Raw genomic sequence first — 24,038 nt, 5'->3', positions numbered from 1 at the left:
ATTTAAATCTATATTTTTGTCATAATGTGTGTATGTAAAAATTAGTAAAATAAGCATGTTTTATAACATATCATGTTTCATTAAATTTTGCTTGAAATCTCTTAAAGCAATTATTCCCTTGAAATTTTTACTGTTTATTAACTCTGGAGATTTATTTTGTATTTTTCCAGATGTGGATGTGGATAAACCAGATGAGAAGTCTATTATGACTTATGTAGCCCAGTTTCTGAAATATTATCCTGATGTTCATAACTCAAGCACTGATGAACAAGAGAATGATGTAAGTATTTTTTTAAGTAAGTATAAGTAATGAAAGAGAATAACATAACATAACATAAAGGAAATCAGTTTTTTAGAAAAAAATGAACTACTGGAATTTTTATGATTTGGTAATGTAAATTATAGAATATGTCACTTTTTGACCACCAAGATCTTGATTCCAATCATAAAGATATGGTATAAGGATGAAATTGATGCATTTTTAAAGTTTATAGGGGAATTGATTGATTTTCAAATTTGAACATTAATATAGAAATCATAGCAAAGAAATCTCATCAGTCCTGAACAATCACTTGGGCAATCTCTGTTTTCTAACTCATACCACATGAGTGGCTCATCTACTTTTCAGATTATATATTTCTTCAAACAAGTTCCTTATTCCACTTATTTATGAAAAGGCCTAACTGGAAATATACTGTAGCTTACATATATTTATCTAACATGAATTTTATTGCTTTTTGGTCACTAGTAACTTTTCCTTGGGGATTCATAACCATAGGAAATCTCTAGAAGAATATTTCTATTAATCAGATAGATCAAATGAATCTTTGTCAGGGAAACAGCTTTGGATAATGAAAAGTATTATGCATTCTCCTAATATTAATTATCTTATTTTTAAAAGCATGTATTCATATTGTTAAATCAATTGAGTCCCCATTTTATGTTCTTCAAAATATCACACAATTATTTTTGTGGAATACTATAATTTCCCTATGATTCCAAGCTTTAAAAATAACAATTAATATTTATATTTTATATAATGGTCAAGTCTGACACTCAAGTGACAAGATTAGTGCTCGGAATAGAGTGCAAATAGCAAATAAGTTCTTTCTTAAATAGACCAAATAACTAGAGGATTATTTAGAGTCATGAAAAGATCTACTTCTTGCACACCATTGGTCAGGCCCACACTAAAATATGTATCTAATTTAAAGAAGTAGGTCAATCACCTGTTAAAGTTTGCATAAGAGGATAACATGATTGATCCTAAATTTATGTCATCTTCAGATTAGAGTCTGAAGAAAGTGTACTGATTCAAGCTGAGGAAGGAAAAGCTCAAGGAAGCGCAACAGATTTTTCCAAATATGCAATATCCAAGTGAAGTAATAACTATGTAACACTGGTCAAATACAATGCAATTATTTCAATATAAAATGTTTCTAATGAAGCATTATGGAAAAAGTTCTAAACTTTCCAATGTACAACTTATGACATTAAGTAATTAACCAGCATTTATCTAGGTGCTTAGAATACAAAGACAAAAATGAACTATTCCTCAAGGAATTTCCATTCTATCATTAGAGGCAAAATATACTATGTTGGTATATGGAATATAGGTAAATAAAAACATCTATGAAACAAATCTTACCTTTTATTCCCTTTTATAGAAGTACAAGCCCCTGAGGGGATCAGAAATGTCTTATATAGGAGGTTACATCTGAACTGCATTTTTAGGAAGCTGGGATTCCAAGAGACACTTGTGAATGAGTGTGTTCCTAGAATCTTCTGTTGGAACTAGAGTTGTGAAGGGCTTTGAATGTGCCTGGAGTTTACTGAGCCAAGATAGTGTCATGATCAGATGTGTTTTAGAAGAATCACTTTTACAGGTGTGTGGAGAAGACATTACAGGAGGGAGAGATTCAGGGCCAGAAAACCCATTAGAAAGCTAATACAAAGAGGTGAGGAGTTACTGAACTAGAGCAGTAGAAATTGAGGTAGAGAAAAGGGACAGATATAAGAAATGTTTGTAGAAATATCATTGATGATATTTGATAATTAATTTAATATAAAGTAAAGTAAGAAATAAAAGATTCTAAGGTTGTGAACCTGAGAAGATAACTAGATGCCCTTCTAAGAAATAAGAAAGTTTACAAGATGTCTAGATTTAGCAATAAAGATGATGTCAGGTATATTTAGGACATGATACATTTGAATGCTTATCGGATATCTAGTTCAAAAAGTCTAATAGGCAGTCATTGTTGCAAGAATGAAGTTCTAAAAAGAAAGTAGGGCTAGAATATAGATCCAAAGTCATCTGCATTGAGATAGCAATAATAATCACAATTTATTTCAAATTTTAAGGAGTTTTTCTTTTATTTATTTATATATATGCTATGCATATTATTTATTTATTTAATTGTATTAAATTTCAAGGAGTACTTTACAATTATTAACTCATTTTATCTTCACAATTACCCTGGGACATAGGTGCTATTATTATGCCTGTTTTACAGATGAGGAAACTGAGCCTAAAACTTGCCCATGGTCATTTAACTAGTAACAGCTAAATCTGAATTTAAATGGGTTTTCCAGGTTGGCAATGTTTCTGCTTTGCCACCTAGCAGATGAGGTCCCCCACAGAGAAAAGAGAAAGTGGCCAATTCAAAGTTTTGGTATACACTCACAGTTAAGAATCAAGTTATGAATTTTGCTCCATAAGCTTAGATATTCTCAGCTTCTGTCTCTGAACTTAATCTATTTACCATTCTCAGGAATCTTTGATTATGTACTTATTACTCATGAGGGACATACAGGAGGCACATTCACATCACTGAAAAACAGGTTCTACAGTATGCATGTTGTTCATGTCTGATGGGTGTTTCTAAAACCGTTTGAGTGCAATGGACATGTCATGTTCAGTTCATGTAACTCTGTTGCTGCAGGGAATGAATTCTATTTCTTCCCAGCCACCTTTCAGGAAGAATTTTCCTACTGGACATAATTCATAAATAAGTAGAGGAAGCAGATTTGACTCACTGGAGCTGCAGAGGCTTTAAGTGGGCATTGCTGCTGCCAAGGCTGATACTTTTACACTGGGCCTCTTTAGAGTAGCTGGTATTTGGCTTTGTTGCTGGAATGGGGTAATGCTTAAGGCTAGATTCTTGGTTTTGTTCTTCATGCACTTTCTAAATCTGGGCACCCAGAACACTGACCCATCTCTCTAACAGCCTTAAAGGAATTTGACATCTGTAACCTCCATCTCCACATTACACATAAAATCAGATTATTTTATGAAGGAATCTCATTCCTAGAGGTTCTTCTTTTATCAAATTGATTTTCTTTCTTATTCTCTTTCTGACTCTCCATGGTTTTGTTATCTTCATCATTAATAGGTTTTCCCCCCTAAATTTGTAAGAGATTCACTCAGTACATGGAAGGGAATAAGATACTTTTAGTTAAAGCATATGAGCAAAGATGTAGTACATAGTACCTTAAAAGTTTTTTGGTGTGTGTGTGTGTGTGTGTGTGTGTGTGTGTGTGTGTGTGAATGTGTGTATATATAAATAAAATCGGGTAGAGAAATGATTCCTTTTTCTTAATCTGATATATAAATGAAGTTATATTAGTCTTCTTTGCCTTATCACATAATACTAGTGAAGGTTAAAGGCTTTTGAATATCTATACATATACTATATATTCCTTGTAAAGTATAAATTGAAGTCAAATATACCATAAGAGAAATAGTGGTGTGGATATACCCTAAAGCTGGATTTCTTGATCTTTTCTCATCATGGGCCACTTTGGAAGTGTGGTGAAGCCTATGAACCCTTTCTCAGAATATTTTTTAAACATTTATACTTGAAGAAAATATTAAATTTCAATTAGAGACTAAAGAAAGTAACATCTCTATCATCATGCTGTTTTGAACTGTGAAGAACCAAACATGACATAATTGGGAGAAAATTTTAGTATCAAAAGAAACTGTTGAATATTCAAATTAAAATTCTAAATATGTTATTTGCAGTCTATCTATTGACTTACACATCTTTCTTCTTGATGAGTTAGCGACAGGAAAAAAAATCTTGTAAAAACATACATTAACAAGAAAAACTAATTCTTGTATTGTCCATGTCCATAAAATATTCTGGAGATGTAGATAGAACACTTGACCTGGAATCAGGAAGAGCTAACACTTGTGATCCTTGGCAAATCGCTTATCCAATATTTGCCTCAATTTTCTCAACTATGAAGCAGAGACAATAGCACCTACATTTACCTACCTTGTAGGATTGAAGAACAAATTAGATAATATTTTAAAGTATTTAGCACATGTAGCATATATAAGTATATATATGTATACATATATATATGGAGAGAGAGAGAGAGAGAGAGAGAGAGAGAGAGAGAGAGAGAGAGAGAGAGAGAGAGAGAGAGATCACCATATAAATGCTCATTTCCTTCCCCTTCCCAGCGAATCTTGAGTCTTTCACCTCTCTTTCTTGAGGTGGGCAGAGTGCTTCAGCATGGATCCTCTGGCAGCATGATTGTTTCTTTCATTGATCAGAATTCTTAAGTCTTTCAAAATGGTTTGTTTTAATGAAGCTTTTTTTTTTTTTTACTTCTTGTTCTGTTCATTTGACTCTACAAACTTGATACATCTTCCTAGGATTCTCTAAAACCATTATATTAATGCACTGTTGGTGGTGCTCTGAACTGGTATAGCCAATATGGAAAGCAATTTGGAACTATTCTTCAAATATAACTAAACTATATATGCCCTTTGACTCAGTGATACCAGCCTGCAATAGAAAAGTCAGTTATTATTATGCTCAATGATAAATTAGAATTAAGTGAAAAGAAATTTGAACTAAATTCTGTTTGGAACAATGATACAAGATTTTTGAAAAGATAAATTTTAGCCATTTTGCTTAAAAATAAGCTTAAAATGCCCCTTTCCATGACACAGGAACTTAATAACAATAGAAAAATATTTTCCTCTTTCCAGAGAGAAGAAAAGCTGGTCCCGAGAGAAACAAAAGTTTGGATAGAACAATTTGAAAGAGATATGACAAGGGCACAAATGACAGAAGCAAGTTTACAGGACAAATATCAGGTAATAAATAGATAAGTTATTTTATTAATAAATAGATAAGTTATTTTATTATAGTTTATTCTATTGTGTTTAGTAAATCAAGTTCATATGTAATCTTTAATCTGTGTTTAACTTTCTAAATTATAACAGGTAAACAATTAAAGAAAGATTCTGTGCATGCTTAGAGCTTTGTGTTATTTCTTTTTCTGCATCATTGATTAATAACATTTAGAGTGTTCCCACCAAAAAAAAATAATATTGGATTTATTCCTTGTTCTTAAAAAGTCTTTAATCCATTATTTGTTTTTAAATGTTAAATTGCCTGAAAACCATTAGTTATTTATTTTTATTTGAAATTTTTATTTTCATACAAAACACATTTCCATGTTGATCATAAGAGTCTTTAATTCTTAAGGGTTGATGAGGGAGATATGTGTGCACACACAGCACACATCCATCCACACATTTCTTCCCAAGACTAAGAAAATCAATATATAAATTAATTCAAATTAATATGTACAACACAACCTAAGCTGCAACAAATACTCTCTCCATCCTTTTAATTAGAAAATGTAGTTTCTTTTTAAAAAATTGTTGAACCTCTTAAAGATTTCTTTTTATATAGTATTGACATTATTTTAAAAGTTAATATTAGCCTGGAGGAAATGGAAAATATAAAGTGCAGTGAATTTTTATTCACTATCACCACCCAGTGTTCATCATAAGAATTTACTACCTGAATGATCCTTATTTAATTGTATGGAATTGCAGTTATTTTATGACAGAAGTTACTAATATTTTCTACTTAGCTTAGCATAAAGGTCAGCAATTTCTCTATATTTCAGGTTAATATTGTCAGAATACAACCCATGTTTCAGCTCAATCATTTTTATAGTAATTAAACTGTGAATCCTATTTGAAGACATTGTTAGCTTGTTCTGTACAATGTTTTTAGCTCATTTTTTATTTAATAGTTAAATATCCTAATAAATCTCTTTAATTTCATAATTTGGATGAAATTTTATATTCAGAGAATATGCTCCCATTTTCTAAATTCAGAGTTTTTATAAGATATTATATTAATGTCAAATTCTATCAAGTTATATATCACATAAGTTATGAATTTAGGTATACGTCTCATTCCAGTAAATGTTAGTATAGTGCCTAGCACATAAGTTCTTATTTTACATTTGTTGACATTTACTATCAGAGGTAACACTTAAAACACAGATCTTTTGACTCCTAGTCCACTGATTTTTCTATTACAGCTGTTTTACAAGATAGTGTCATAGGATGGATAAAGACTAAAATCTTGAGTTCAAGTCCTGAAACTACCACTTGTAGATCATGTGACTTTGGGCTTGAATTTTCTGAACCTCAGTCCCTCTTTTGTAATACAGAGATAAAACCAGCTGCCCTGTCTTTCACATGAGGGTAAATGTGGTGGTTGAAGTAAATAAGATGATGTACATACACAAGTAAATTAGTAGTTTATATGCCATTCAACCTTAAACATTTGATTTCTATGCATCATCTTTTACATAAATGTCACTTTGTGAAATCTAGAAACAATGGGATTTCTTAAATTTCTTAAATTCCCAATTTTCAAATAAATTATTAAATAAAATAATTTTATTAATAGTCTCATCTCTGTCTAATATAAAGCTAAAAAATATTGTACCTATATACCCTATATTGCACATTATGCTAACAGTGCACTCCAGAAGGATTCCCATCATGCTTTCTATGACACCCAATATATTAAAATTGGCTATATTCAATTAACACCACACTGAAGAGACAATATGAGGACCATAAATTACTATGTCAATGCTAATTTGATTCCCTTTGGAGAAATCATGGAAAACTATACTGAAGAGTTATTGAGAGAGTATCAAAATACTATTGAGGGACTGAATCTCATATCAATGAAAACATGAATAATGGTGGAACTTTCATTGTTTGACTATTGTTTCTTTTTTTTTTCTCCCTTAGTCATTTAAGCACTTCAGAATTCAGTATGAAATGAAGAGGAAACAGATTGAACTTTTAATTCAACCAGTACGTAGAGATGGCAAATTGTCACTAGATCAAGCTCTGGTAAAGCAGGCATGGGACAGAGTGTCCTCCAGGGTAAGTTTGCTAAGTTACAAATTATCATGGTAGTATTTCTGTTTCTTTGTGGCATATTTTTAATGTCACTTCAGAGATTTTTCCCCAAGGTTTTGAAGATTTGTTTAGGAGATAGAAAGTGGAGTGGCTTTCCCTTTTTGGTGTTGGACTTTTCAACTTAAAGGACGCTTAACAGCTCTAAGAACTATACATAGAATATCTTATCAACTTTTTTCTTCCTATCATTTAGACTGTTTACTTTAATCTTTTAGTTGTCTTTCCTTCTATTCCTTGCCTACCCTCTTCTCTTTTTTTTGTCTCCTCTCTGGTAATATAATTCATATAATATCATATATGTAACATATTATATGTAATATAATATAATAGGATATTATAGATGGAAAAATCTACCTTCATTCAAGTTAAAAAACCAAGGAAATCTCCAGAAACTGAACCTTTACAATGTTTACCTATAGTCTATTACAATTCAGTCACTATTGAAATCACTCAGACAGTGAATAAATTCTTTCTATAGTCAAATATAATTTCTTCTGATGATATATGATCACATTTCCTCTTGGAATTCTAGTCTGGAAGCCCCTTTAGAACATCCAGTCTCTATACATCACTACCAGCAGGTTAACATATAAATTCAGTTGAGGATTTTCAAATAATGGGGAACTCATTACATTGTGAGGCATTCCATTTTCAGATAGCTCTAAGTCTTAGGAAACTATTTTCCTCTTTAATGGTCAATCTTATATGGATATAGAAGAGACAACTTCTACATTCCTCATATGAAATCTTTTTCATTTGAAATTCCTCAGATAAAGAAGTATTCTATATGAAATCTTTATGAACTTGACAAAAATGAAGATAAATGTCAAGCTTCTTTTTTCTCATATTTCACTGTTGATGGTTTTATATTTTCCTTTTTACTTCCCCTGAATATTTATTACTCTTATCTAAAATATCTTTAGGGGTATGGAAAACAAGTTAATTTCCAAAGTTGTCCATCTTATTCTTTAAGCTCTCCTTTGATTTTCTCCCATGACTTCATTTATCACTTTTCTTCAGATGAAGAGCAATCTATAAATCCAGGGCTTATCTTTCTACTGACATCCATTTATACATTTCCAGCTGTCTTCTGGATATCTCTACCTAGGTATTCCTCTTACACCTTGACTTAATGTGTCTCATACTCAATTCATAATTTTGCTCTCAATCTTCAAGCCTGCTCTTCCTTTCAAATACTTATTTTTGCTTATGACTAGTATTACACTAGAGTCATCCCAGTCTCTTAGGCTCAAAGCTTTGTGATCACTGTGACTACTTTCTCCTTTACCGTACCCCCAATAACCACTTAGTTTCCTATTCTTTTTTATTCACAACATATATATTTCCACTCACACCTGCAGGGTTCTAGTTCAAGCTTTTATGCCATCTCACTTGAATGATTTTAAAAGTTTCCTAACAATAAATCTAGGTTCTTCCCTCTCTATTTCATTCTTCATACAGCTGCCAAAAGAGATCTTCCTAATGCACACGCCTAACCAGTTTCACTATTCTGTTCATAAATCTCTGTGACAGACTTCCACTATTCCGGTAAAATACAGATTGCCCAAGAATTCTCTAGTCTCTTACAAAGATGCTCCAAAATCTTTATGATTCCACAAACAACCATCTGAAATTTCTAGGTCTTATCACTCCAGTTTTATATTGCCTTGTTTTACTATTATTCTTGTACCTGTATAATAGATTAAAAGGTTCTGATGATCAGGAACTCTATCATTTTTCCATCCTCTTAAGATCAGGGCCCACCAAGTGATGCTGCACCTTAAAGGAGCTTAATAAGTATTTGTTTTATTAAAGCAAATCTAACTGAAATATTATCTTTATCCTATCATACTTCTGATTCTGGGAGATAGGCCATGCTGGGGAGTATAAGAGAGAGAAAATCATTCATTTCTGTAGGAGGAAGAATGTAGGACATTTAAAAACAAAATTCAGAATGATAAGAGTTGGATAAGTCCTAAAAGCTCTTCTTCATCTTTGGAACTGCCAAAATGTTCTAGAATGACTATGATTATGAGTATGTATGCTGGACCTGGTTACAGAAGCCCCCAAATTGGTCCAGTCTTCAATGTGATGGAATGGGATGCATTGCAATGTGATTTACATATGCTTCATTCAGATATTGAGAGATAACATGTATAGTCATTAAGCACATCTTGGCATATAGTAGGTGCATAATAAATGCTTGTCCTCTTTCTTCTCTTCCTTCCTTCAGTCATTCATTATTTTCAGATCCTTGTGTTTGTCAGAAGGTCTATCCCATTTCATATTAATGAAAATGAAAATAGACAACAATGAAGTCATTGTACCATCCAGTGACTTTTCATTTATAGCAAGAGAGAGGAGATGACTAGTCTCACAGTAACAGTAAGAGGAAACTTAACTAGTGGACGACTTGCAATCTCCCTTGGTGCCCATATGATATCCAGAGGAAACAAAAGAAGACCCAGGACCTTCTGTGGCCCCTCTGTGGCAAACACATTGGAGGATGTGGACAATAAAGATTGCAGGCATAGTTAGGTTATGATCTTTATTACATCCATGGAGGAGACATCCATATTGATGAGATCCCAGATCATTTGAGTTCTGAAACTGAAAATTCTATAGTGTTGTCACTTTGTCTACTTTCCTTGAAAGGAATTTTATTTTTCATGATTTTTTTTAATTTCAGCTCTTTGATTGGCACATACAACTTGATAAGTCTCTTCCTGCACCACTAGGCACAATAGGAGCCTGGCTCTATAGGGCAGAAGTTGCCTTACAGGAGGAAATAACCATTCAGCAGGTCCATGAAGAAACTGCAAATACAATACATCGAAAACTGGAACAGCATAAGGTAAAAAGTCTAGGATAAGGAATATATAACCCCGCTAGTTGTAAGATGCTTGAAGAGACATGTTTGCTGAAATTTTTATCTATATATCAATTAATAATTATTTTATTTTAATTAAAAGCTCTTTTGCCTTTTCTCATCCTTTCTAACCATGGTTTTATAATTGGGGGTACTTCTAAGCTCATTTTCTTGCACTGCCCTTTTTGAAGGATGTCTTTTGAGATTAAGAAACAATAGCAAAACCCTTTTTTAATTTTTTTGTTGGTTGGGTCATGTTTAAGTGTTAGAAAATATGTAAGAGCTGTAAGGCAGATTTGAGAAAGAGGCCAATTTCTGTGTTATGTATATAACTAAACTAATGTTCTCGATAGAGTAACCTGCTACCCCATCAACTGATATATTTTTAAAATATTCACACATGAGAGATTAAATACAATATGCTATGAATTCTGAAGGTAAAATATGGCAGGATCCTTGGATCAAAACCATATACCAGTGGACCATGAGATGCAAGGTTTAAGTCATTTAGTAAAAATGTAAAAAAAATTTGAGTGGTCAAAAGAAGCACATTTACTACTAACTGGTAAATTACTTAGGACAATTCACTCTACTTCTCTTGGAGGCCATTTTCCTTGTAAGTAAAGTAAGGTGGGAGAGAAATAAATTCTATTTTAAATAACTTCTGGCTCTTAAATATTTTGATCACTTATAGCCTAGCAAGGTTTTTTTTTTCACTTAGTTGAAACTAAGAATCAGTCTTCAATTTGCTTTAATATATCTATCTAGGAGGTGAAAGAAATTGATTTAGCAGTTTTTATACTTAATTGTCTTTTTGATTGCTTTTCACAGTGATGACTCTCAGATAATTAAGTAGGATATTGACTGTTCTTGATGACCTTGGAGGAAAGTCAACTATTTGCTTATCTATAGACATTGTAAGGAATCTTTCTAGCTGTTTAGAACTCAGGCTAAGTTAAAGGTGGTAGAGGGAAAGGAGGTTTTGAAAAGATGACTAAGAACATGCTCTGTATTCCTTTTATCCATGACTATTTCTCACTGTGAACCACACATAGAATGTATTTCTGGTTGTAGTTATCTCCCCATTTCTTTGTTTCCCACAGTGGAGCACTGGTCCTGAAGTCAGGAAATCAGGAACACCTGAATTCAAATATGTCCTTAAATACTTACTAACTACTATATGACCTTGGGAAAGGCACTCAAACTCTGTTAGCCTCAGTTGTCTCAACTCTTAAATGGGAATGATAACAACACCCCCAAACATATCTCAAATGAGATATTTGTAAAGTATCTCACAAAGAACTTGGCACATAGTGTTCAGTCATTTTAGTCATATCTGACTCTCTGTAATCCTATTTGGAGTTTTTGTGGCAAAGATCTAGGAGTAGTTTGCCATTTCCTTTTTCAGCTCATTTTACGTATGAAGAAATTCAGGCAAACAGAGTTAAGTGACTTGCCCAAGGTCACATAGCTATTGTCTGAAGCTGGTTTGGAACTGAGATCTTCCTTACTGCAGGCTTGGAATTCTCTCCACTGTGCCACCTTTTTGCCCTGGCACAAAGTAGGAATTTAGTAAATTCTTATTTCCCTCTTATAATAATATCTTGCTTCCCACATTCTTGGCAACACAATTTGTATTTTGAGAATTATTTTTCTTCCTTTATTCAGGGATAGATAGGTACCTCACATCCTGCTACAATATCTCTCAAATATCAATAAAATTTAATCAAGTTTATGATTTTATTCCTTCCTACATAGATATTTCTTCTCTTCTCTCCCTTTTGTATTGGCTTTCACTTGACTTAAATTTGTACCTTTAAAAGAATGTTTATTTTGAGCAATCTTTTCTTTTTGGATTTTGAGTTTTAGAGTCTTTTCCACTCTACCCCTCCCCCACCCACTAAGAAGGCAAACAATATGTCAATTACACATATTAAATCATGAAAAATATATTTCCATATTACACTATTGCAAAAAGACAAAAAAAAATAAAACTAGAACTTCATACTTCACCTTATTCTCAGTTTATCATTTCTCTCTCTGAAAATGGATAGTATTTTCTCATCATTATTCTTTTGGAATTGTCTTGGATTATTCTAATTTATCAGAGTAACCAAGTCTTTCATTGTTGATCATCATTACAAACCTGTTGTTATTGTGCCCAAAGATTGTCCTGAATTCACATGGCCTTTGGCATGCTTTTTTTCTTAAATCATTACTCTTGTCATTTCTTATAGCCCAATAGTACTCCATCACAATCATAAGACATTCTCCAATTGATGACCCTCCCCTCTCAATTTCCAATTCTTTGCCTCTATAGAAATGACTGCTATAAGTATATAGTATATTGTTCTTTTTCCTTTTTCTTTTTTTTTAAACCCTTACCTTCTGACTTGGAGTCAATACTGTGTATTGGCTACAAGGCAGAAGAGTGGTAAGGGCTAGGCAATGGGGGTCAAGTGACTTGCCCAGGGTCACACATGTGGGAAGTGTCTGAGGCCAGATTTGAACCTAGGACCTCCCGTCTCTAGGTCTGGCTCTCAATCCACTGAGCTACCCAGCTGCCCCTTTTCCTTTTTCTTTGATCTCTTTGAAGTTCCATCTGATTTTTTGAGACCTAGTTTTAATAAGATACGGTAGCAAATATCATAGCAATATTAAATTAAGTACTTTATCAATGATAAAATTTTATAAGGATAATTTTTCTTCTCATATTTCTTGAAAGTTGTCTAAATTCTGAATTACCATGACTCTTTAAAAGATAATGCTACTTTAAGTTCTGGTCTAAAGTCTAACCTATTCTTTGGGGCACAATTTTCATTCAGATATACTAACAGAAATGAGTCCTTCATCATGTTTTACTGAATGGAAAAAGCTTCATTGGGTCCTAAAGTCATTATTATTATTAACCAAGCCAATTCGAAGAGGTTCATAACCAAGTTGTCTGATGTATAATAAGAAAAATGGCAGTGGAAAATCTTTTTTTTTTTTAGTTTTTAAAACATTATTTTATTTGGTCATTTTCATACATTATTCACTGGAGACAGAGATCATTTTCTTTTCCTTCCCCCCTCCACCCCCCTGCCACCACTCCCCTAGCCGACATGCAATTCCTCTGGGTATCACATGTGTCCTTCCTCTGAACCCATTTCCTTGTTGCTGGTATTTGCATTAGGGTGCTCATTTAGCGTCTCTCCTCTATCATGTCCCCTCAGATCTCTGTAGTCAAACAGTTGCTTTTCTTCGATGTTTTTACTCCCTCAGTTTGTCCTCTGCTTGAGGACAGTTTTTTTTTTCTCATAGATCCCTGCAGATTGTTCAGGGACATTGTAAAGTCATTAATGGAGAAGTCCATTACATTTGATTGTACCACAGTGTATCAGTCTCTGTGTACAATGTCCTCCTGGTTCTGCTCCTCTCACTCTGCATCACTTCCTGGAGGTTGTTCCAGTCTCCATGGAATTCCTCCACTTTATTATTCCTTTGAGCACAATAGTATTCCATCACCAACATATACCACAATTTGTTCAGCCATTCCCCAATTGATGGGTATCCCCTCATTTTCCAATTTTTGGCCACCACAAAGAGTGCACCTATGAATATTCTTGTACAAGTCTTTTTCTGCATTATCTCTTTGGGGTACAAACCCAGCAGTGCTATGGCTGGATCAAAGGGCAGACATTCTTTTATTGCCCTTTGGGCATAGTTCCAAATTGCCCTCCAGAATGGTTGGATCAGTTCACAACTCCACCAGCAATGAATTAATGTCCCTACTTTGCCACATCCCCTCCAGCATTCATTACTTTCCTTTGCTATCATGTTAGCCAATCTGCTAGGTGTAAGGTGATACCTCAGAGTTGTTTTTTATTTGAATCTCTCTGATTATAAGAGATTTAGAACACTTTTTCATGTGCTTATTAATAGTTTTGATTTCTTTAACTGAAAATTGCCTATTCATGTCCCTTGCCCATTTTTCAATTGGAGAATGACTTGATTTGTGTACAACTGGTTTAGCGCTTTATAAATTTGAGTAATTAGACCTTTGTCAGAGGTTTTTGCTATGAAGATTGTTTCCCAATTTGTTGCTTCCCTTCTAATTTTAGTTACATTGGTTTTGTTTGTACAAAAACTTTTTAATTTGATGTAGTCAAAATTATTTGTTTTACATTTTGTGACTCTTTCTAAGTCTTGCTTGGTTTTAAAATCTTTCCCTTCCCAAAGGTCTGACATGTATACTATTCTGTGTTCACCTAATTTACTTATAGTTTCCTTCTTTATGTTTAAGTCATTCACCCATTCTGAGTTTTTCTTGGTGTAGGGTGTGAGGTGTTGATCCAAACTTAATCTCTCCCACACTGTCTTCCAATTTTCCCAGCAGTTTTTATCAAATAATGGATTTTTATCCCAAAAGCTGAGGTCTTTGGGTTTCTCATAGACTGTCTTGCTGAGGTCATTTACCCCAAGTCTATTCCACTGATCCTCCTTTCTGTCTCTTAGCCAGTACCAAATTGTTTTGATGACCACTGCTTTGTAATATAGTTTGAGATCTGGGACTGCAAAGCCACCTTCCTTTGTATTTTTTTTTCATTATTTCCCTGGATATCCTTGATCCTTTGTTCTTCCAAATGAACTTTGTTATGGTTTTTTCTAAATCAGTAAAGAAATTTTTTGGGAGTTCAATGCGTATGGCACTAAATAGATAGATAAGTTTGGGTAGGATGGTCATTTTTATTAGGTTAGCTCGACCCGCCCATGAGCAATCAATGTTTTTCCAATTGTTTAGATCTAGTTTTAATTGTGTGGAGAGTGTTTTGTAGTTGTGTTCATATGGTTCTTGTGTTTGTCTCAGCAGATAGATTCCTAATATTTTATATTGTCTCGGGTGACTTTAAATGGAATATCTCTTTCTAATTCTTGCTGCTGAACTGGGTTGGAGATATATAGAAATTCTGATGACTTATGCGGGTTTATTTTGTATCCTGCAACTTTGCTAAAGTTGTTGATTATTTCGAATAGCTTTTTGGTTGATTCCCTAGGATTCTTTAAGTAAATCATCATATCATCCACAAAGAGTGACAGCTTCGTCTCCTCATTGCCAATTTTAATACCTTCAATTTCTTTTTCTTCTCTAATTGCTACTGCTAGTGTTTCTAGTACAATATTAAATAGTAAAGGTGATAATGGGCATCCTTGTTTGACTCCTGATCTTATTGGGAAGGCTTCGAGTTTATCCCCATTGCAGATGATGTTTGCTGATGGCTTTAGATATATACTATTTATTAGTTTTAGAAAAGGCCTTCTATTCCTATACTTTCTAGTGTTTTCAATAGGAATGGGTGTTGTATTTTGTCAAAGACTTTTTCTGCATCTATTGAGATAATCATGTGATTTTTGTTGGTTTTCTTGTTTATATGGTCAATTATGTGGATGGTTTTCCTAATATTGAGCCATCCTTGCAATCCTGGTATGAATCCTACCTGATCATAGTAGATAACCTTTGTGATGACTTGCTGGAATCTTTTTGCTAGTATCCTATTTAAGATTTTTGAATCTATATTCATTAGGGAGATTGGCCTATAGTTTTCTTTCTCTGTTTTTAACCTGCCTGGCTTTGGGATCAGTACCATGTTCATGTTGCAAAAAGAATTTGGTAGAACCCCTTCTTGGCTTATTCTGTCAAATAGTTTGAATAATATTGGGATTAGCTGTTCTTTGAATGTTTGATAGAATTCATTTGTGAATCCATCTGGACCTGGGGATTTTTTCTTAGGGAGTCCTTTGCTGGCTTGTTTATTTTCTTTTTCTGATATGGGGTTGTTTAGGTAATTTATTTCTTCTTCTTTTAGTCTAGGCAATTTATATTTTTGTAAGTATTCATCCATATCACTTAGGTTGCCATATTTGTTGCCATATAATTGGGCATATTCATTTTTAATAATTGCCTTGATTTCCTTTTCATTAGAGGGGAGGTCTCCCTTTTCATCTTGGATACTGTCAATTTGATTTTTTCTTTCCTTTTTTTAATTAGACTGACTAGTACTTTGTCTATTTTATTTGTTTTGTCAAAGTACCAGCTTCTAGTCTTATTTATTAAATCAATAGTTCTTTGACTTTCAATTTTATTAATTTCTCCTTTGATTTTTAGGATTTCTAATTTAGTTTTCATATGAGGATTTTTAATTTGTTCACTTTCTAGTTTTTTAATTTGCATGCCCAATTCATTGACCTCTGCCCTTCTTAATTTGTTTATATATGAACTCAAGGATATAATTTTCCCCCTGAGTACTGCTTTGACTGCATCCCATAGGTTTTGAAAGGATGTCTCATCATTGTCATCTTCTTCAATGAAGTTATTAATTATTTCTATGATTTGTTCTTTAACTATCTGGTTTTGGAGAATCATATTGTTTAATTTCCAATTAATTTTTGATTTATCTCTCCATGTACCCTTACTAATTATTATTTTTATTGCATTGTGGTATGAGAAGGTTGCATTTATTATTTCTGCCCCTTTGCACTTGTTTGCAAAGATTTTGTGCCCTAATATATGGTCAATTTTTGTGAATGTACTACGTGCTGCTGAAAAGAAGGTATATTCCTTTTTTTCCCTATTTGTTTTTCTCCATATGACTACTAACTCTAATTTTTTTAAGATTTCATTTGCTTCTCTCACCTCTCTCTTATTTATTTCTTGGTTTGATTTATCTAGTTCGGATAGAGGAAGGTTCAGATCTCCCACTAGTATAGTTTTTCTATCTATGTCATCCTTGAGCTTCTCTAGTTTCTCCTTTAGAAATTTAGATGCTCTGCCATTTGGTGCATACATATTGAGTACAGATATTTCCTCGTTGTCTATACTGCCTTTTATCAGGATGTAATTACATTCCCTATCTCTCTTAACTAGATTTATTTTTACTTTGGCTTTGCCAGATATCATGATTGTGACTCCTGCCTTCTTTTTATCAGTTGATGCCCAATAGATTTGTCTCCATCCTCTTACTTTCACCCTATGCGTATCTACCTTCCTTATGTGTGTTTCTTGCAAACAGCATATGATAGGGTTTTGGATTCTAATCCATTCTGCTATTCGCTTGTGTTTTATGGGTGAGTTCATTCCATTCATATTCAGAGTTATGATTACTAGCTGTGTATTTCCCAGCATTTTGATTTCTACTCCTGGTCTTGCCTTTTCTTCTTTTGCTATTTCCTTCTACACCAATGCTTGTTTATAGTCAATCCCCCTAGTTCCCCCCCTTTTTTTACTTCCCTTTCTACCACCCTCCCTTCTTATTCCCTCCCTTATTTTCCCCTGTAACAGTCTTTTAAAAATTTTCCCCCCACCCTCTCCCTCCCTTGTACTGCTTCCCTCCCCACCAATCCGTTTTTTACCCTTCTACTCCCCTATAGGGTACAAATCTATTCTCTTCCCAACAATGGATTGGATTGTTCTTCCCTCTTCGGGTCAGATTCAAAGCACATAAGAGTTTAGTATTTCTTATCTCCAACCTCTTTACCCTTCCAGTGTATCGATGTTCTCCCCCATCCCACCATGAGCTTCTTTGTGACATATACATTTACGCCCATTTGTTTCTTTTCCCATTTCTTTTAGTATTAACCTCTTTTTTTTTAGCTCTGGTTGTGTATACACACACACGTATGTGTATTTATGCATGCATATATCTATATACCTATTTATGTCTCGTCCTTTCATTCTATACAGTTTGTCGCTGTTCCCTCTAAGTATAATTCTTCTAGCTGCCCAGGTGATAGCAACAGTTTTTAAGAGTTAACAATGACCTGTTTTCTTATAGGGATACATATCATTTTAACTTATTCAGTCTCTTAAAATTTTTTTGTTGTTTTGTTTTGTTTTGTTTTCCCCCCTCTTTTTTAAATTACCTTTTGATGATTTTCTTGAGTTCTGTGCTTGCACATCAAATTTTCTGTTCAGGTCTGGTCTTTTTTTTAATGAATGCTTGGAATTCTTCTATTGTGTTGAATGACCATACTTTCCCCTATAAGAATATAGTCAGTTTTGATGGGTATTTTATTCTTGGTTGTAGACCTAGTTCCCTTGTTTTCCAGAATATCATATTCCATGCCTTTCAGTCCTTCAGTGTGAATGCAGCCAGATCTTGTGTTATCCTCACCGTGTTCCCATGGTATCTGAATGGCTTCTTCTTGGCAACTTGTAATATCTTTTCTTTCATCTGATAGTTTTTTAATTTGGCTATAACATTCCAGGGTGTTGTCAGTTGGGGATTAAATACAGGGGGTGATCTGTGGATTCTTTCAATCTCCACTTTCCCCCTCTTGTTCTAAGATATTGGGACAGTTTTCCTGAATAATTTCCTCTAGTATTATGTCCAGGCTTTTTCTTTTGTCGTGGTCTTCTGGTAGTCCAATGATTCTTAAATTGTCTCTTCTTGAATGATTTTCTAAATCGTCTGTTCTGTGAATGAGATGCTTCACATTTCCCTCAATTTTTTCATTCTTTGTTTTGTTTTATAGTGTCCTGCTGCCTTGCAAGATCACTTAATTCTAGTTGTTGTATTCTGGTTCTTAAAGATTGGATTTCATCTCTTCCTTTTTGGTCATCCTTTTCCTTCTGGTCTGATTTTCTTTGCAGATCGTCTTTCATCCTCTTTACCTCGTCTTTCATCTCCTTTGCCTCATCTTTCATCTCCTTTTCCTCATTTTCCAGCTGGTTGATTTTGGCTTTCAAGACACTATTTTCTCGTTTTAGTTCAAGTGCCTCTGTTTCCAGATAACTTATCTTAATTTTTAAGTCCATTTCCCAATTGTCTTCAGCCTCTCTTAGTTGTATTTTAAGTTCTTCCACAGCCTGTATACAATTTGCTGGGATTTCTGATTTATTGTTTGCTGATCTCTCCCCCTCTGTTCCATTTGCTGAGTAGAAGCTGTCTATTGTAGTTTCTTTCTTCTTTTTCTGTTGTTTGCTCAAATTCACCACTTCTTTACTCTCTGTTTTTGTCTGTGCTCTTGTTCCTCTCATATTTTTTTTTGTTTTTTGGGGGCTTCTATCAGTCTCCCCTCTTGGAGCTTTAACAGAAGATCTCTTGGTGTAGTCTCTGGGGGAGGGTTGTTGGGGGTTTGAGCTTCCTTGTCCTCTGGAGGCTTTTGATTGGCTTAAAGTCCAGCAGTCAATGAGGATGGGTGGGGAGCCTGGGCTTCCCTGAGTTCTGGAGACTTTTGATGGAATTAAGTTCAATTTAATTGGGCTGTGTATGCTCTGAGTCCTAAATTTCCTGGAAGGCTGGAGCAAATATGGAGGATCACCTAAGCTCTGGCCAGGCTGCCAGGTCTATGCTCCCTCTCTAGCTCCTTCCCCGCCATCTGAGTTGGACACTCTGAACTTGGCCAGCCCTGCTCTCAAGCTTTGCCGTTCAGACCAGCACCTTTGCCCACCCAGAATTTCCCGCTGCTGCTGGAATCTCAATGCTCTGGGTGGGAGGGGGGATGGGTCCTGGGACCTTCCTTCTGTCTTCCCCTTAAACCTGAGTGTTCTCAGATTCTGGCTTTTCAGGGGGTGTACCTTTTGAATTAAGTCCAGCAGGAGGGTTCCTTGGCTCTGTCTTGTTAAGTTTGGTTTTCAGTCCCCTGAGAGCATTCAGTTTGTGATCGGTAAGGAAGGGTTTTCAGAGGTCTGAACTTCTGCTCTTTCTAGGCCACCATCTTCAAATATCTTGAATATATGTAGATATAATTTACCTAGATTACACTAAATTATTTGAGCCTTGTGTCATATTAGCATTGTGAAAAAAATGGAGAGATAAGATGATATTAAAGTTAGATGAAATCAGAATTGGTTGAACAATCAGAAGCATAGAGTAGTTGACTTATTCATGACTTGAAGGTATCTGGAAGAGTGACTCAGGGTTTTGTCCTGGTCTTAAAGTGTTTAACATTTTTATCAGTGACATAGAGGAAAAAACCCAACAAAACAAAACACTATGAGAAAATTTATAGATGGCAGAGAACTGAGAGTTACAACTAATACATTGTGTTCTGGGTTCAGAAACAAGAAACAAGACAGATGTTAGAATGCCACATTGAATTAATGAGGTGAAATTTAATAGACATGAATGTAAATTCTCATATTTGATATACTACACAGATTATGCCTAAAAACAAAGAGAGAAAATATTTCAACTACTTTTTAGACATATATCATCCCAGTACTTAAACCAGAACAGATAAAGTAAAGAATATAGATGCAAAATTTGAAATAAAAGCATAGTAAAGTCATAGTATCTGAAACATGATCATGTTGTATTTATATTAATATTATATGGATGGTTTGCCTTTAGGAAAATAATTCTTATAATTACATTAAAATGATTCATGCCCTCTAATGTATGAATATATCAACAGAAAATTATTTGACATAAAATGGCTATTGTTTGGGGGTAATAGCTACATATTATGTGTTGCATGATTATTTTGGAATATCATTGTGATAAAGAAGTGAAACTTTCATGAAATATGAGAAGAATTCTATAAATCACATAAAGTTAATTAAGCAGAGTCAGAATCAGGAGAATATTCTATTTAATGACTAAAATTAAATAGATGTAAGAATACATGTAATCAAATGTTTTGAAATTATAATGACTGAGTTTGAACCAAAGAGAATCTGAGAAAATGTGCCTCCCCTTCATCTTTGCAGAAGTGGGGGAGCATAGAGTGGGATAAAGTTGTGGAGCAACTCACACTCATTCAACTCATATATTGGTTGGTTTTATTGAAGTGCTTTCTTACTTTTTTATTTGTTATAATGTATAGAATTGTAGAGCTTTAGAAGGGAATATATTCATTAGGAAAGAGTGTTTTATAATGAATGCTCCATTAATTTCCTAATGAATATTCTATAAAAGCAAGAGTTGCATGTAAACATGTAAACATGGGCATTCCCCTTCACTAAAATATATACAATCCCTTTATAAATTAATCAATCATATAATTATGTAAAAAGAAATCTACAGGAAGACATAATAGTAAGTTCTAGGAGCCACATTTTGGGAAGGACATTGACAAACTGAATATTGCCCAGAAGAAGGCAACCAATTGGGTGAAAACCCTTGATATGCTATAAGTGGATTGGTTAAAAGCCTAAGGATACATAACTTGGAGAAAATAAGATTTAGGGAATATGTGATAGCTGTCTTCAAGTTCTTAGAGGATCTGTCCATGAAAGAGAAATTAGAATTCTAGTTAGTGATAGATAGCTGCAATAGAAATATTGGAGAGATGATGTAGAGAGGCACCATTCAGCTTGATGTCATTCACACATCTATTTATTTTATCAGTATAGTTTATCTAACTTATGTATGAATGTGTGTGTAAACATTATAGCTATAAAAATATAATGGGCTTCCTTTAAAAAAAGATGAATATTCTTCCTAGAGATTTTAAATAAAAAGGAATGGATAATCACTTTTTAAGAATACTGGAAAGAGGATTTTCATAAAGAAGTATTTCTAGACATATGGTGAGGTTCCTTTAATCCTTAGAATGTGTTTCTCAATAATTGATTAATTCTTAAAGAGATTATTATCTCTAATGATGTAAAGATTTCCAGTATTTATGTAGTCATAGATTCTTGAAGTATTGAAGACTTTCAATCTTTTCCTTTGCTTAATTTCTATTATACTTTAAATTCATTTTAAACTTATTTGATAAACTATTCCATAATTGGAAAATTGTGAAATTCATCTATATTCATATGAAGAATTTTTTTGATGAAAACAGAACTAGACATCTTTGACAAGCTTTTATTTAATCAGATCATATTTTAAGAGTCTAAAATGTTTAGAGAATACAAAAGATTATTGTATTTATTACTATTCTAAAAAGCATTTGAGTTAATTAAGGAATGTTCCAGGCTTAGCCTTCCAGAGAGAGGCTCACTATATCTCTTTCTCATTATTCTAGAGGTACCTTTTAAGAACTGGGGGTGTCTTTCTCTAATACTATTGATTTAGGTCATCAAGGATGGTGTCATCCTCTTACTTTATCTTTTTTGGCAGTAGTTAACTTCCCAGTTCCATTTAACCTACTGACTAATTAACTTTTACAAAAAGATATTTACTTTTAAGATATTGTAGGAACAGAGGTTCAAGCATTTCCCCCAGTATTGGGGGAAGATACTTTCCCCTAAACCACTTTAGTCCTGTAGGATTTAAATCAATGTCCAAATACTCCAATATTATATTTTATAAAGTTTATTAATAATCACTTGAAGTAAAGGAAGAAAAGAATATAGAAGTATAAAAATATAATTATCTAAAATAAAACCACGTGAATATTCTCTTCTCTCTCCCAAAAAAAGTCCACTTCAGCCAGCTGTGGTCACAAGAAGAGAGAGAGAGAGAGAGAGGCAGGGCTACCCAAAATTTATATCTTCTCTATGTCATCACATAACATGAGAGGGAACAGGAGATGCTAGCAATAGTAGTTCTAGGGTTCAAAATTTTAATTACATAGTCACCCCTGTGATTCCCATGGGAAACAAGCATATAGAAATCTCCCAGATGTACATGCCTAGATTCCCCATAGAATCAGTACACACAACCAACTTATATCTCTAAAGATCTTCAAATAGAGGTAAATAAAATATTGTACTTTCTAAGGGGAAATTACAATAATTTGGGGATAAGAGGGAAATAAAAGAGAAAGAGAACAAAACTAATGATTGCTAGGTGCATTGACAAAAAGTCAATTAAGGGGCAGTCCCCTTTGGCAGAAGAGTATACATTCAAAATAAGTATGTTCAACCCCCCACAATTCAATTTCACTATATCCCAAAGTTCATTCTGGATCCTTTGGTGCTGTGTGAGGTTTCTGTAGACATCTCCATGGCACCTTCTCCAAACAGTTCTCTTCCTGGATTCGGGGAAGTAACAAGTTTCTTGTCCTAAAATTACTCTCAAACAAGAAAAAAAAACACTTATAAATCTAGAATTTATGCCTAAAATTACTCTCAGACAAGAAAAAAAAATTTATAAATCTAGAATTTATGACAATTATACAATCCCCCTGAGGAGGATATTAACAAACACACAGATCAACCTGAGGTAAAATGGCTGAGTAATGAGGTAAGTGAATCAGTGTTAAAAGGAAGACAAAAACATAAAAAAATAACCATTAAGTAGTATATAAAAATTCTGAGGAGAGTTCCGGTCAGGATGGTGGCTTAGAGAGAGCTAAAGTTCACATCTCCGGAAACCCCTTCCTTACCGATCTCAAACTGTATGCTCCTAGGACACCTAAATTCAAAACAAACAACAGGATAGATCCAGGGAACCCTCCTCCTGGACCTGGACCTGGATCAAAAGGTACGGCCCCCTAAAAGCCAGAACCCGAGATCACTCAGATCTAAGGTATAGGCAGAAGGAAGGTCCCAGGACCCATCCCCCCCCCCCCAACCCAGAGTGCTGAGTCCGAGGCAGCAGTGGGAACCTAAGAGCCAGCAAAAGGACCCCAGGGCTGGCTATTCTGAAGGCCTCACCCTGAAAATACCCTGAGCAAGTCGCGGGGGTACCCAGACAGGCGGGAAACAGAGAGAGACAGAGGGGAGCCTGTAGCCCCCTGGCTGGATCCTTCCGTCCCAGTCTCAGGAAAGGTCCCTGCTTTAAGACACACTCAATCCAACCCAACTGAAGTTAATCCTATCAGGAGCCCTCAGAGCTCCAGGAAGCTGTGGCCCCTCCCCCCTCAGAGTGCAGGCCTCTCTGGCCCACAAAGGCTCTGAGATACCTTGGGGACAGTGCAAAGCCAGGCTCAGAGCGTGGGACTAAGGCAACAAAGAAGCATCAGGAGGGAACTGAGAGCAGTAACACCCATGAACGGACAATTTGCCTGGGGCTAAAGCCTCTGAATGCCAAA

The 24,038-nt window shown here is 34.3% G+C and overlaps 1 protein-coding gene across 19 annotated transcripts in view; it reads left to right on the top strand.

The window, feature by feature from the left end:
* SYNE1 (spectrin repeat containing nuclear envelope protein 1) overlaps positions 1 to 24,038 on the top strand; it is a 569,990-nt gene that overhangs the window by 147,052 nt on the left and 398,900 nt on the right. For all 19 annotated transcript variants that reach the window (XM_016428964.2, XM_056818948.1, XM_056818954.1 and 16 more), the window contains 4 exons: positions 171 to 280; positions 5,006 to 5,113; positions 7,088 to 7,225; positions 9,951 to 10,115. In XM_016428964.2, coding sequence (XP_016284450.1) covers positions 171 to 280; positions 5,006 to 5,113; positions 7,088 to 7,225; positions 9,951 to 10,115 — 521 coding nt within the window. The remainder of the gene's footprint in view (positions 1 to 170; positions 281 to 5,005; positions 5,114 to 7,087; positions 7,226 to 9,950; positions 10,116 to 24,038) is intronic.

The sequence above is a fragment of the Monodelphis domestica genome, chromosome 2 (assembly GCF_027887165.1).
Source record: "Monodelphis domestica isolate mMonDom1 chromosome 2, mMonDom1.pri, whole genome shotgun sequence".
Classification (NCBI taxonomy): domain Eukaryota; kingdom Metazoa; phylum Chordata; class Mammalia; order Didelphimorphia; family Didelphidae; genus Monodelphis; species Monodelphis domestica.
This window is presented reverse-complemented; position numbering and strand designations above follow the sequence as displayed.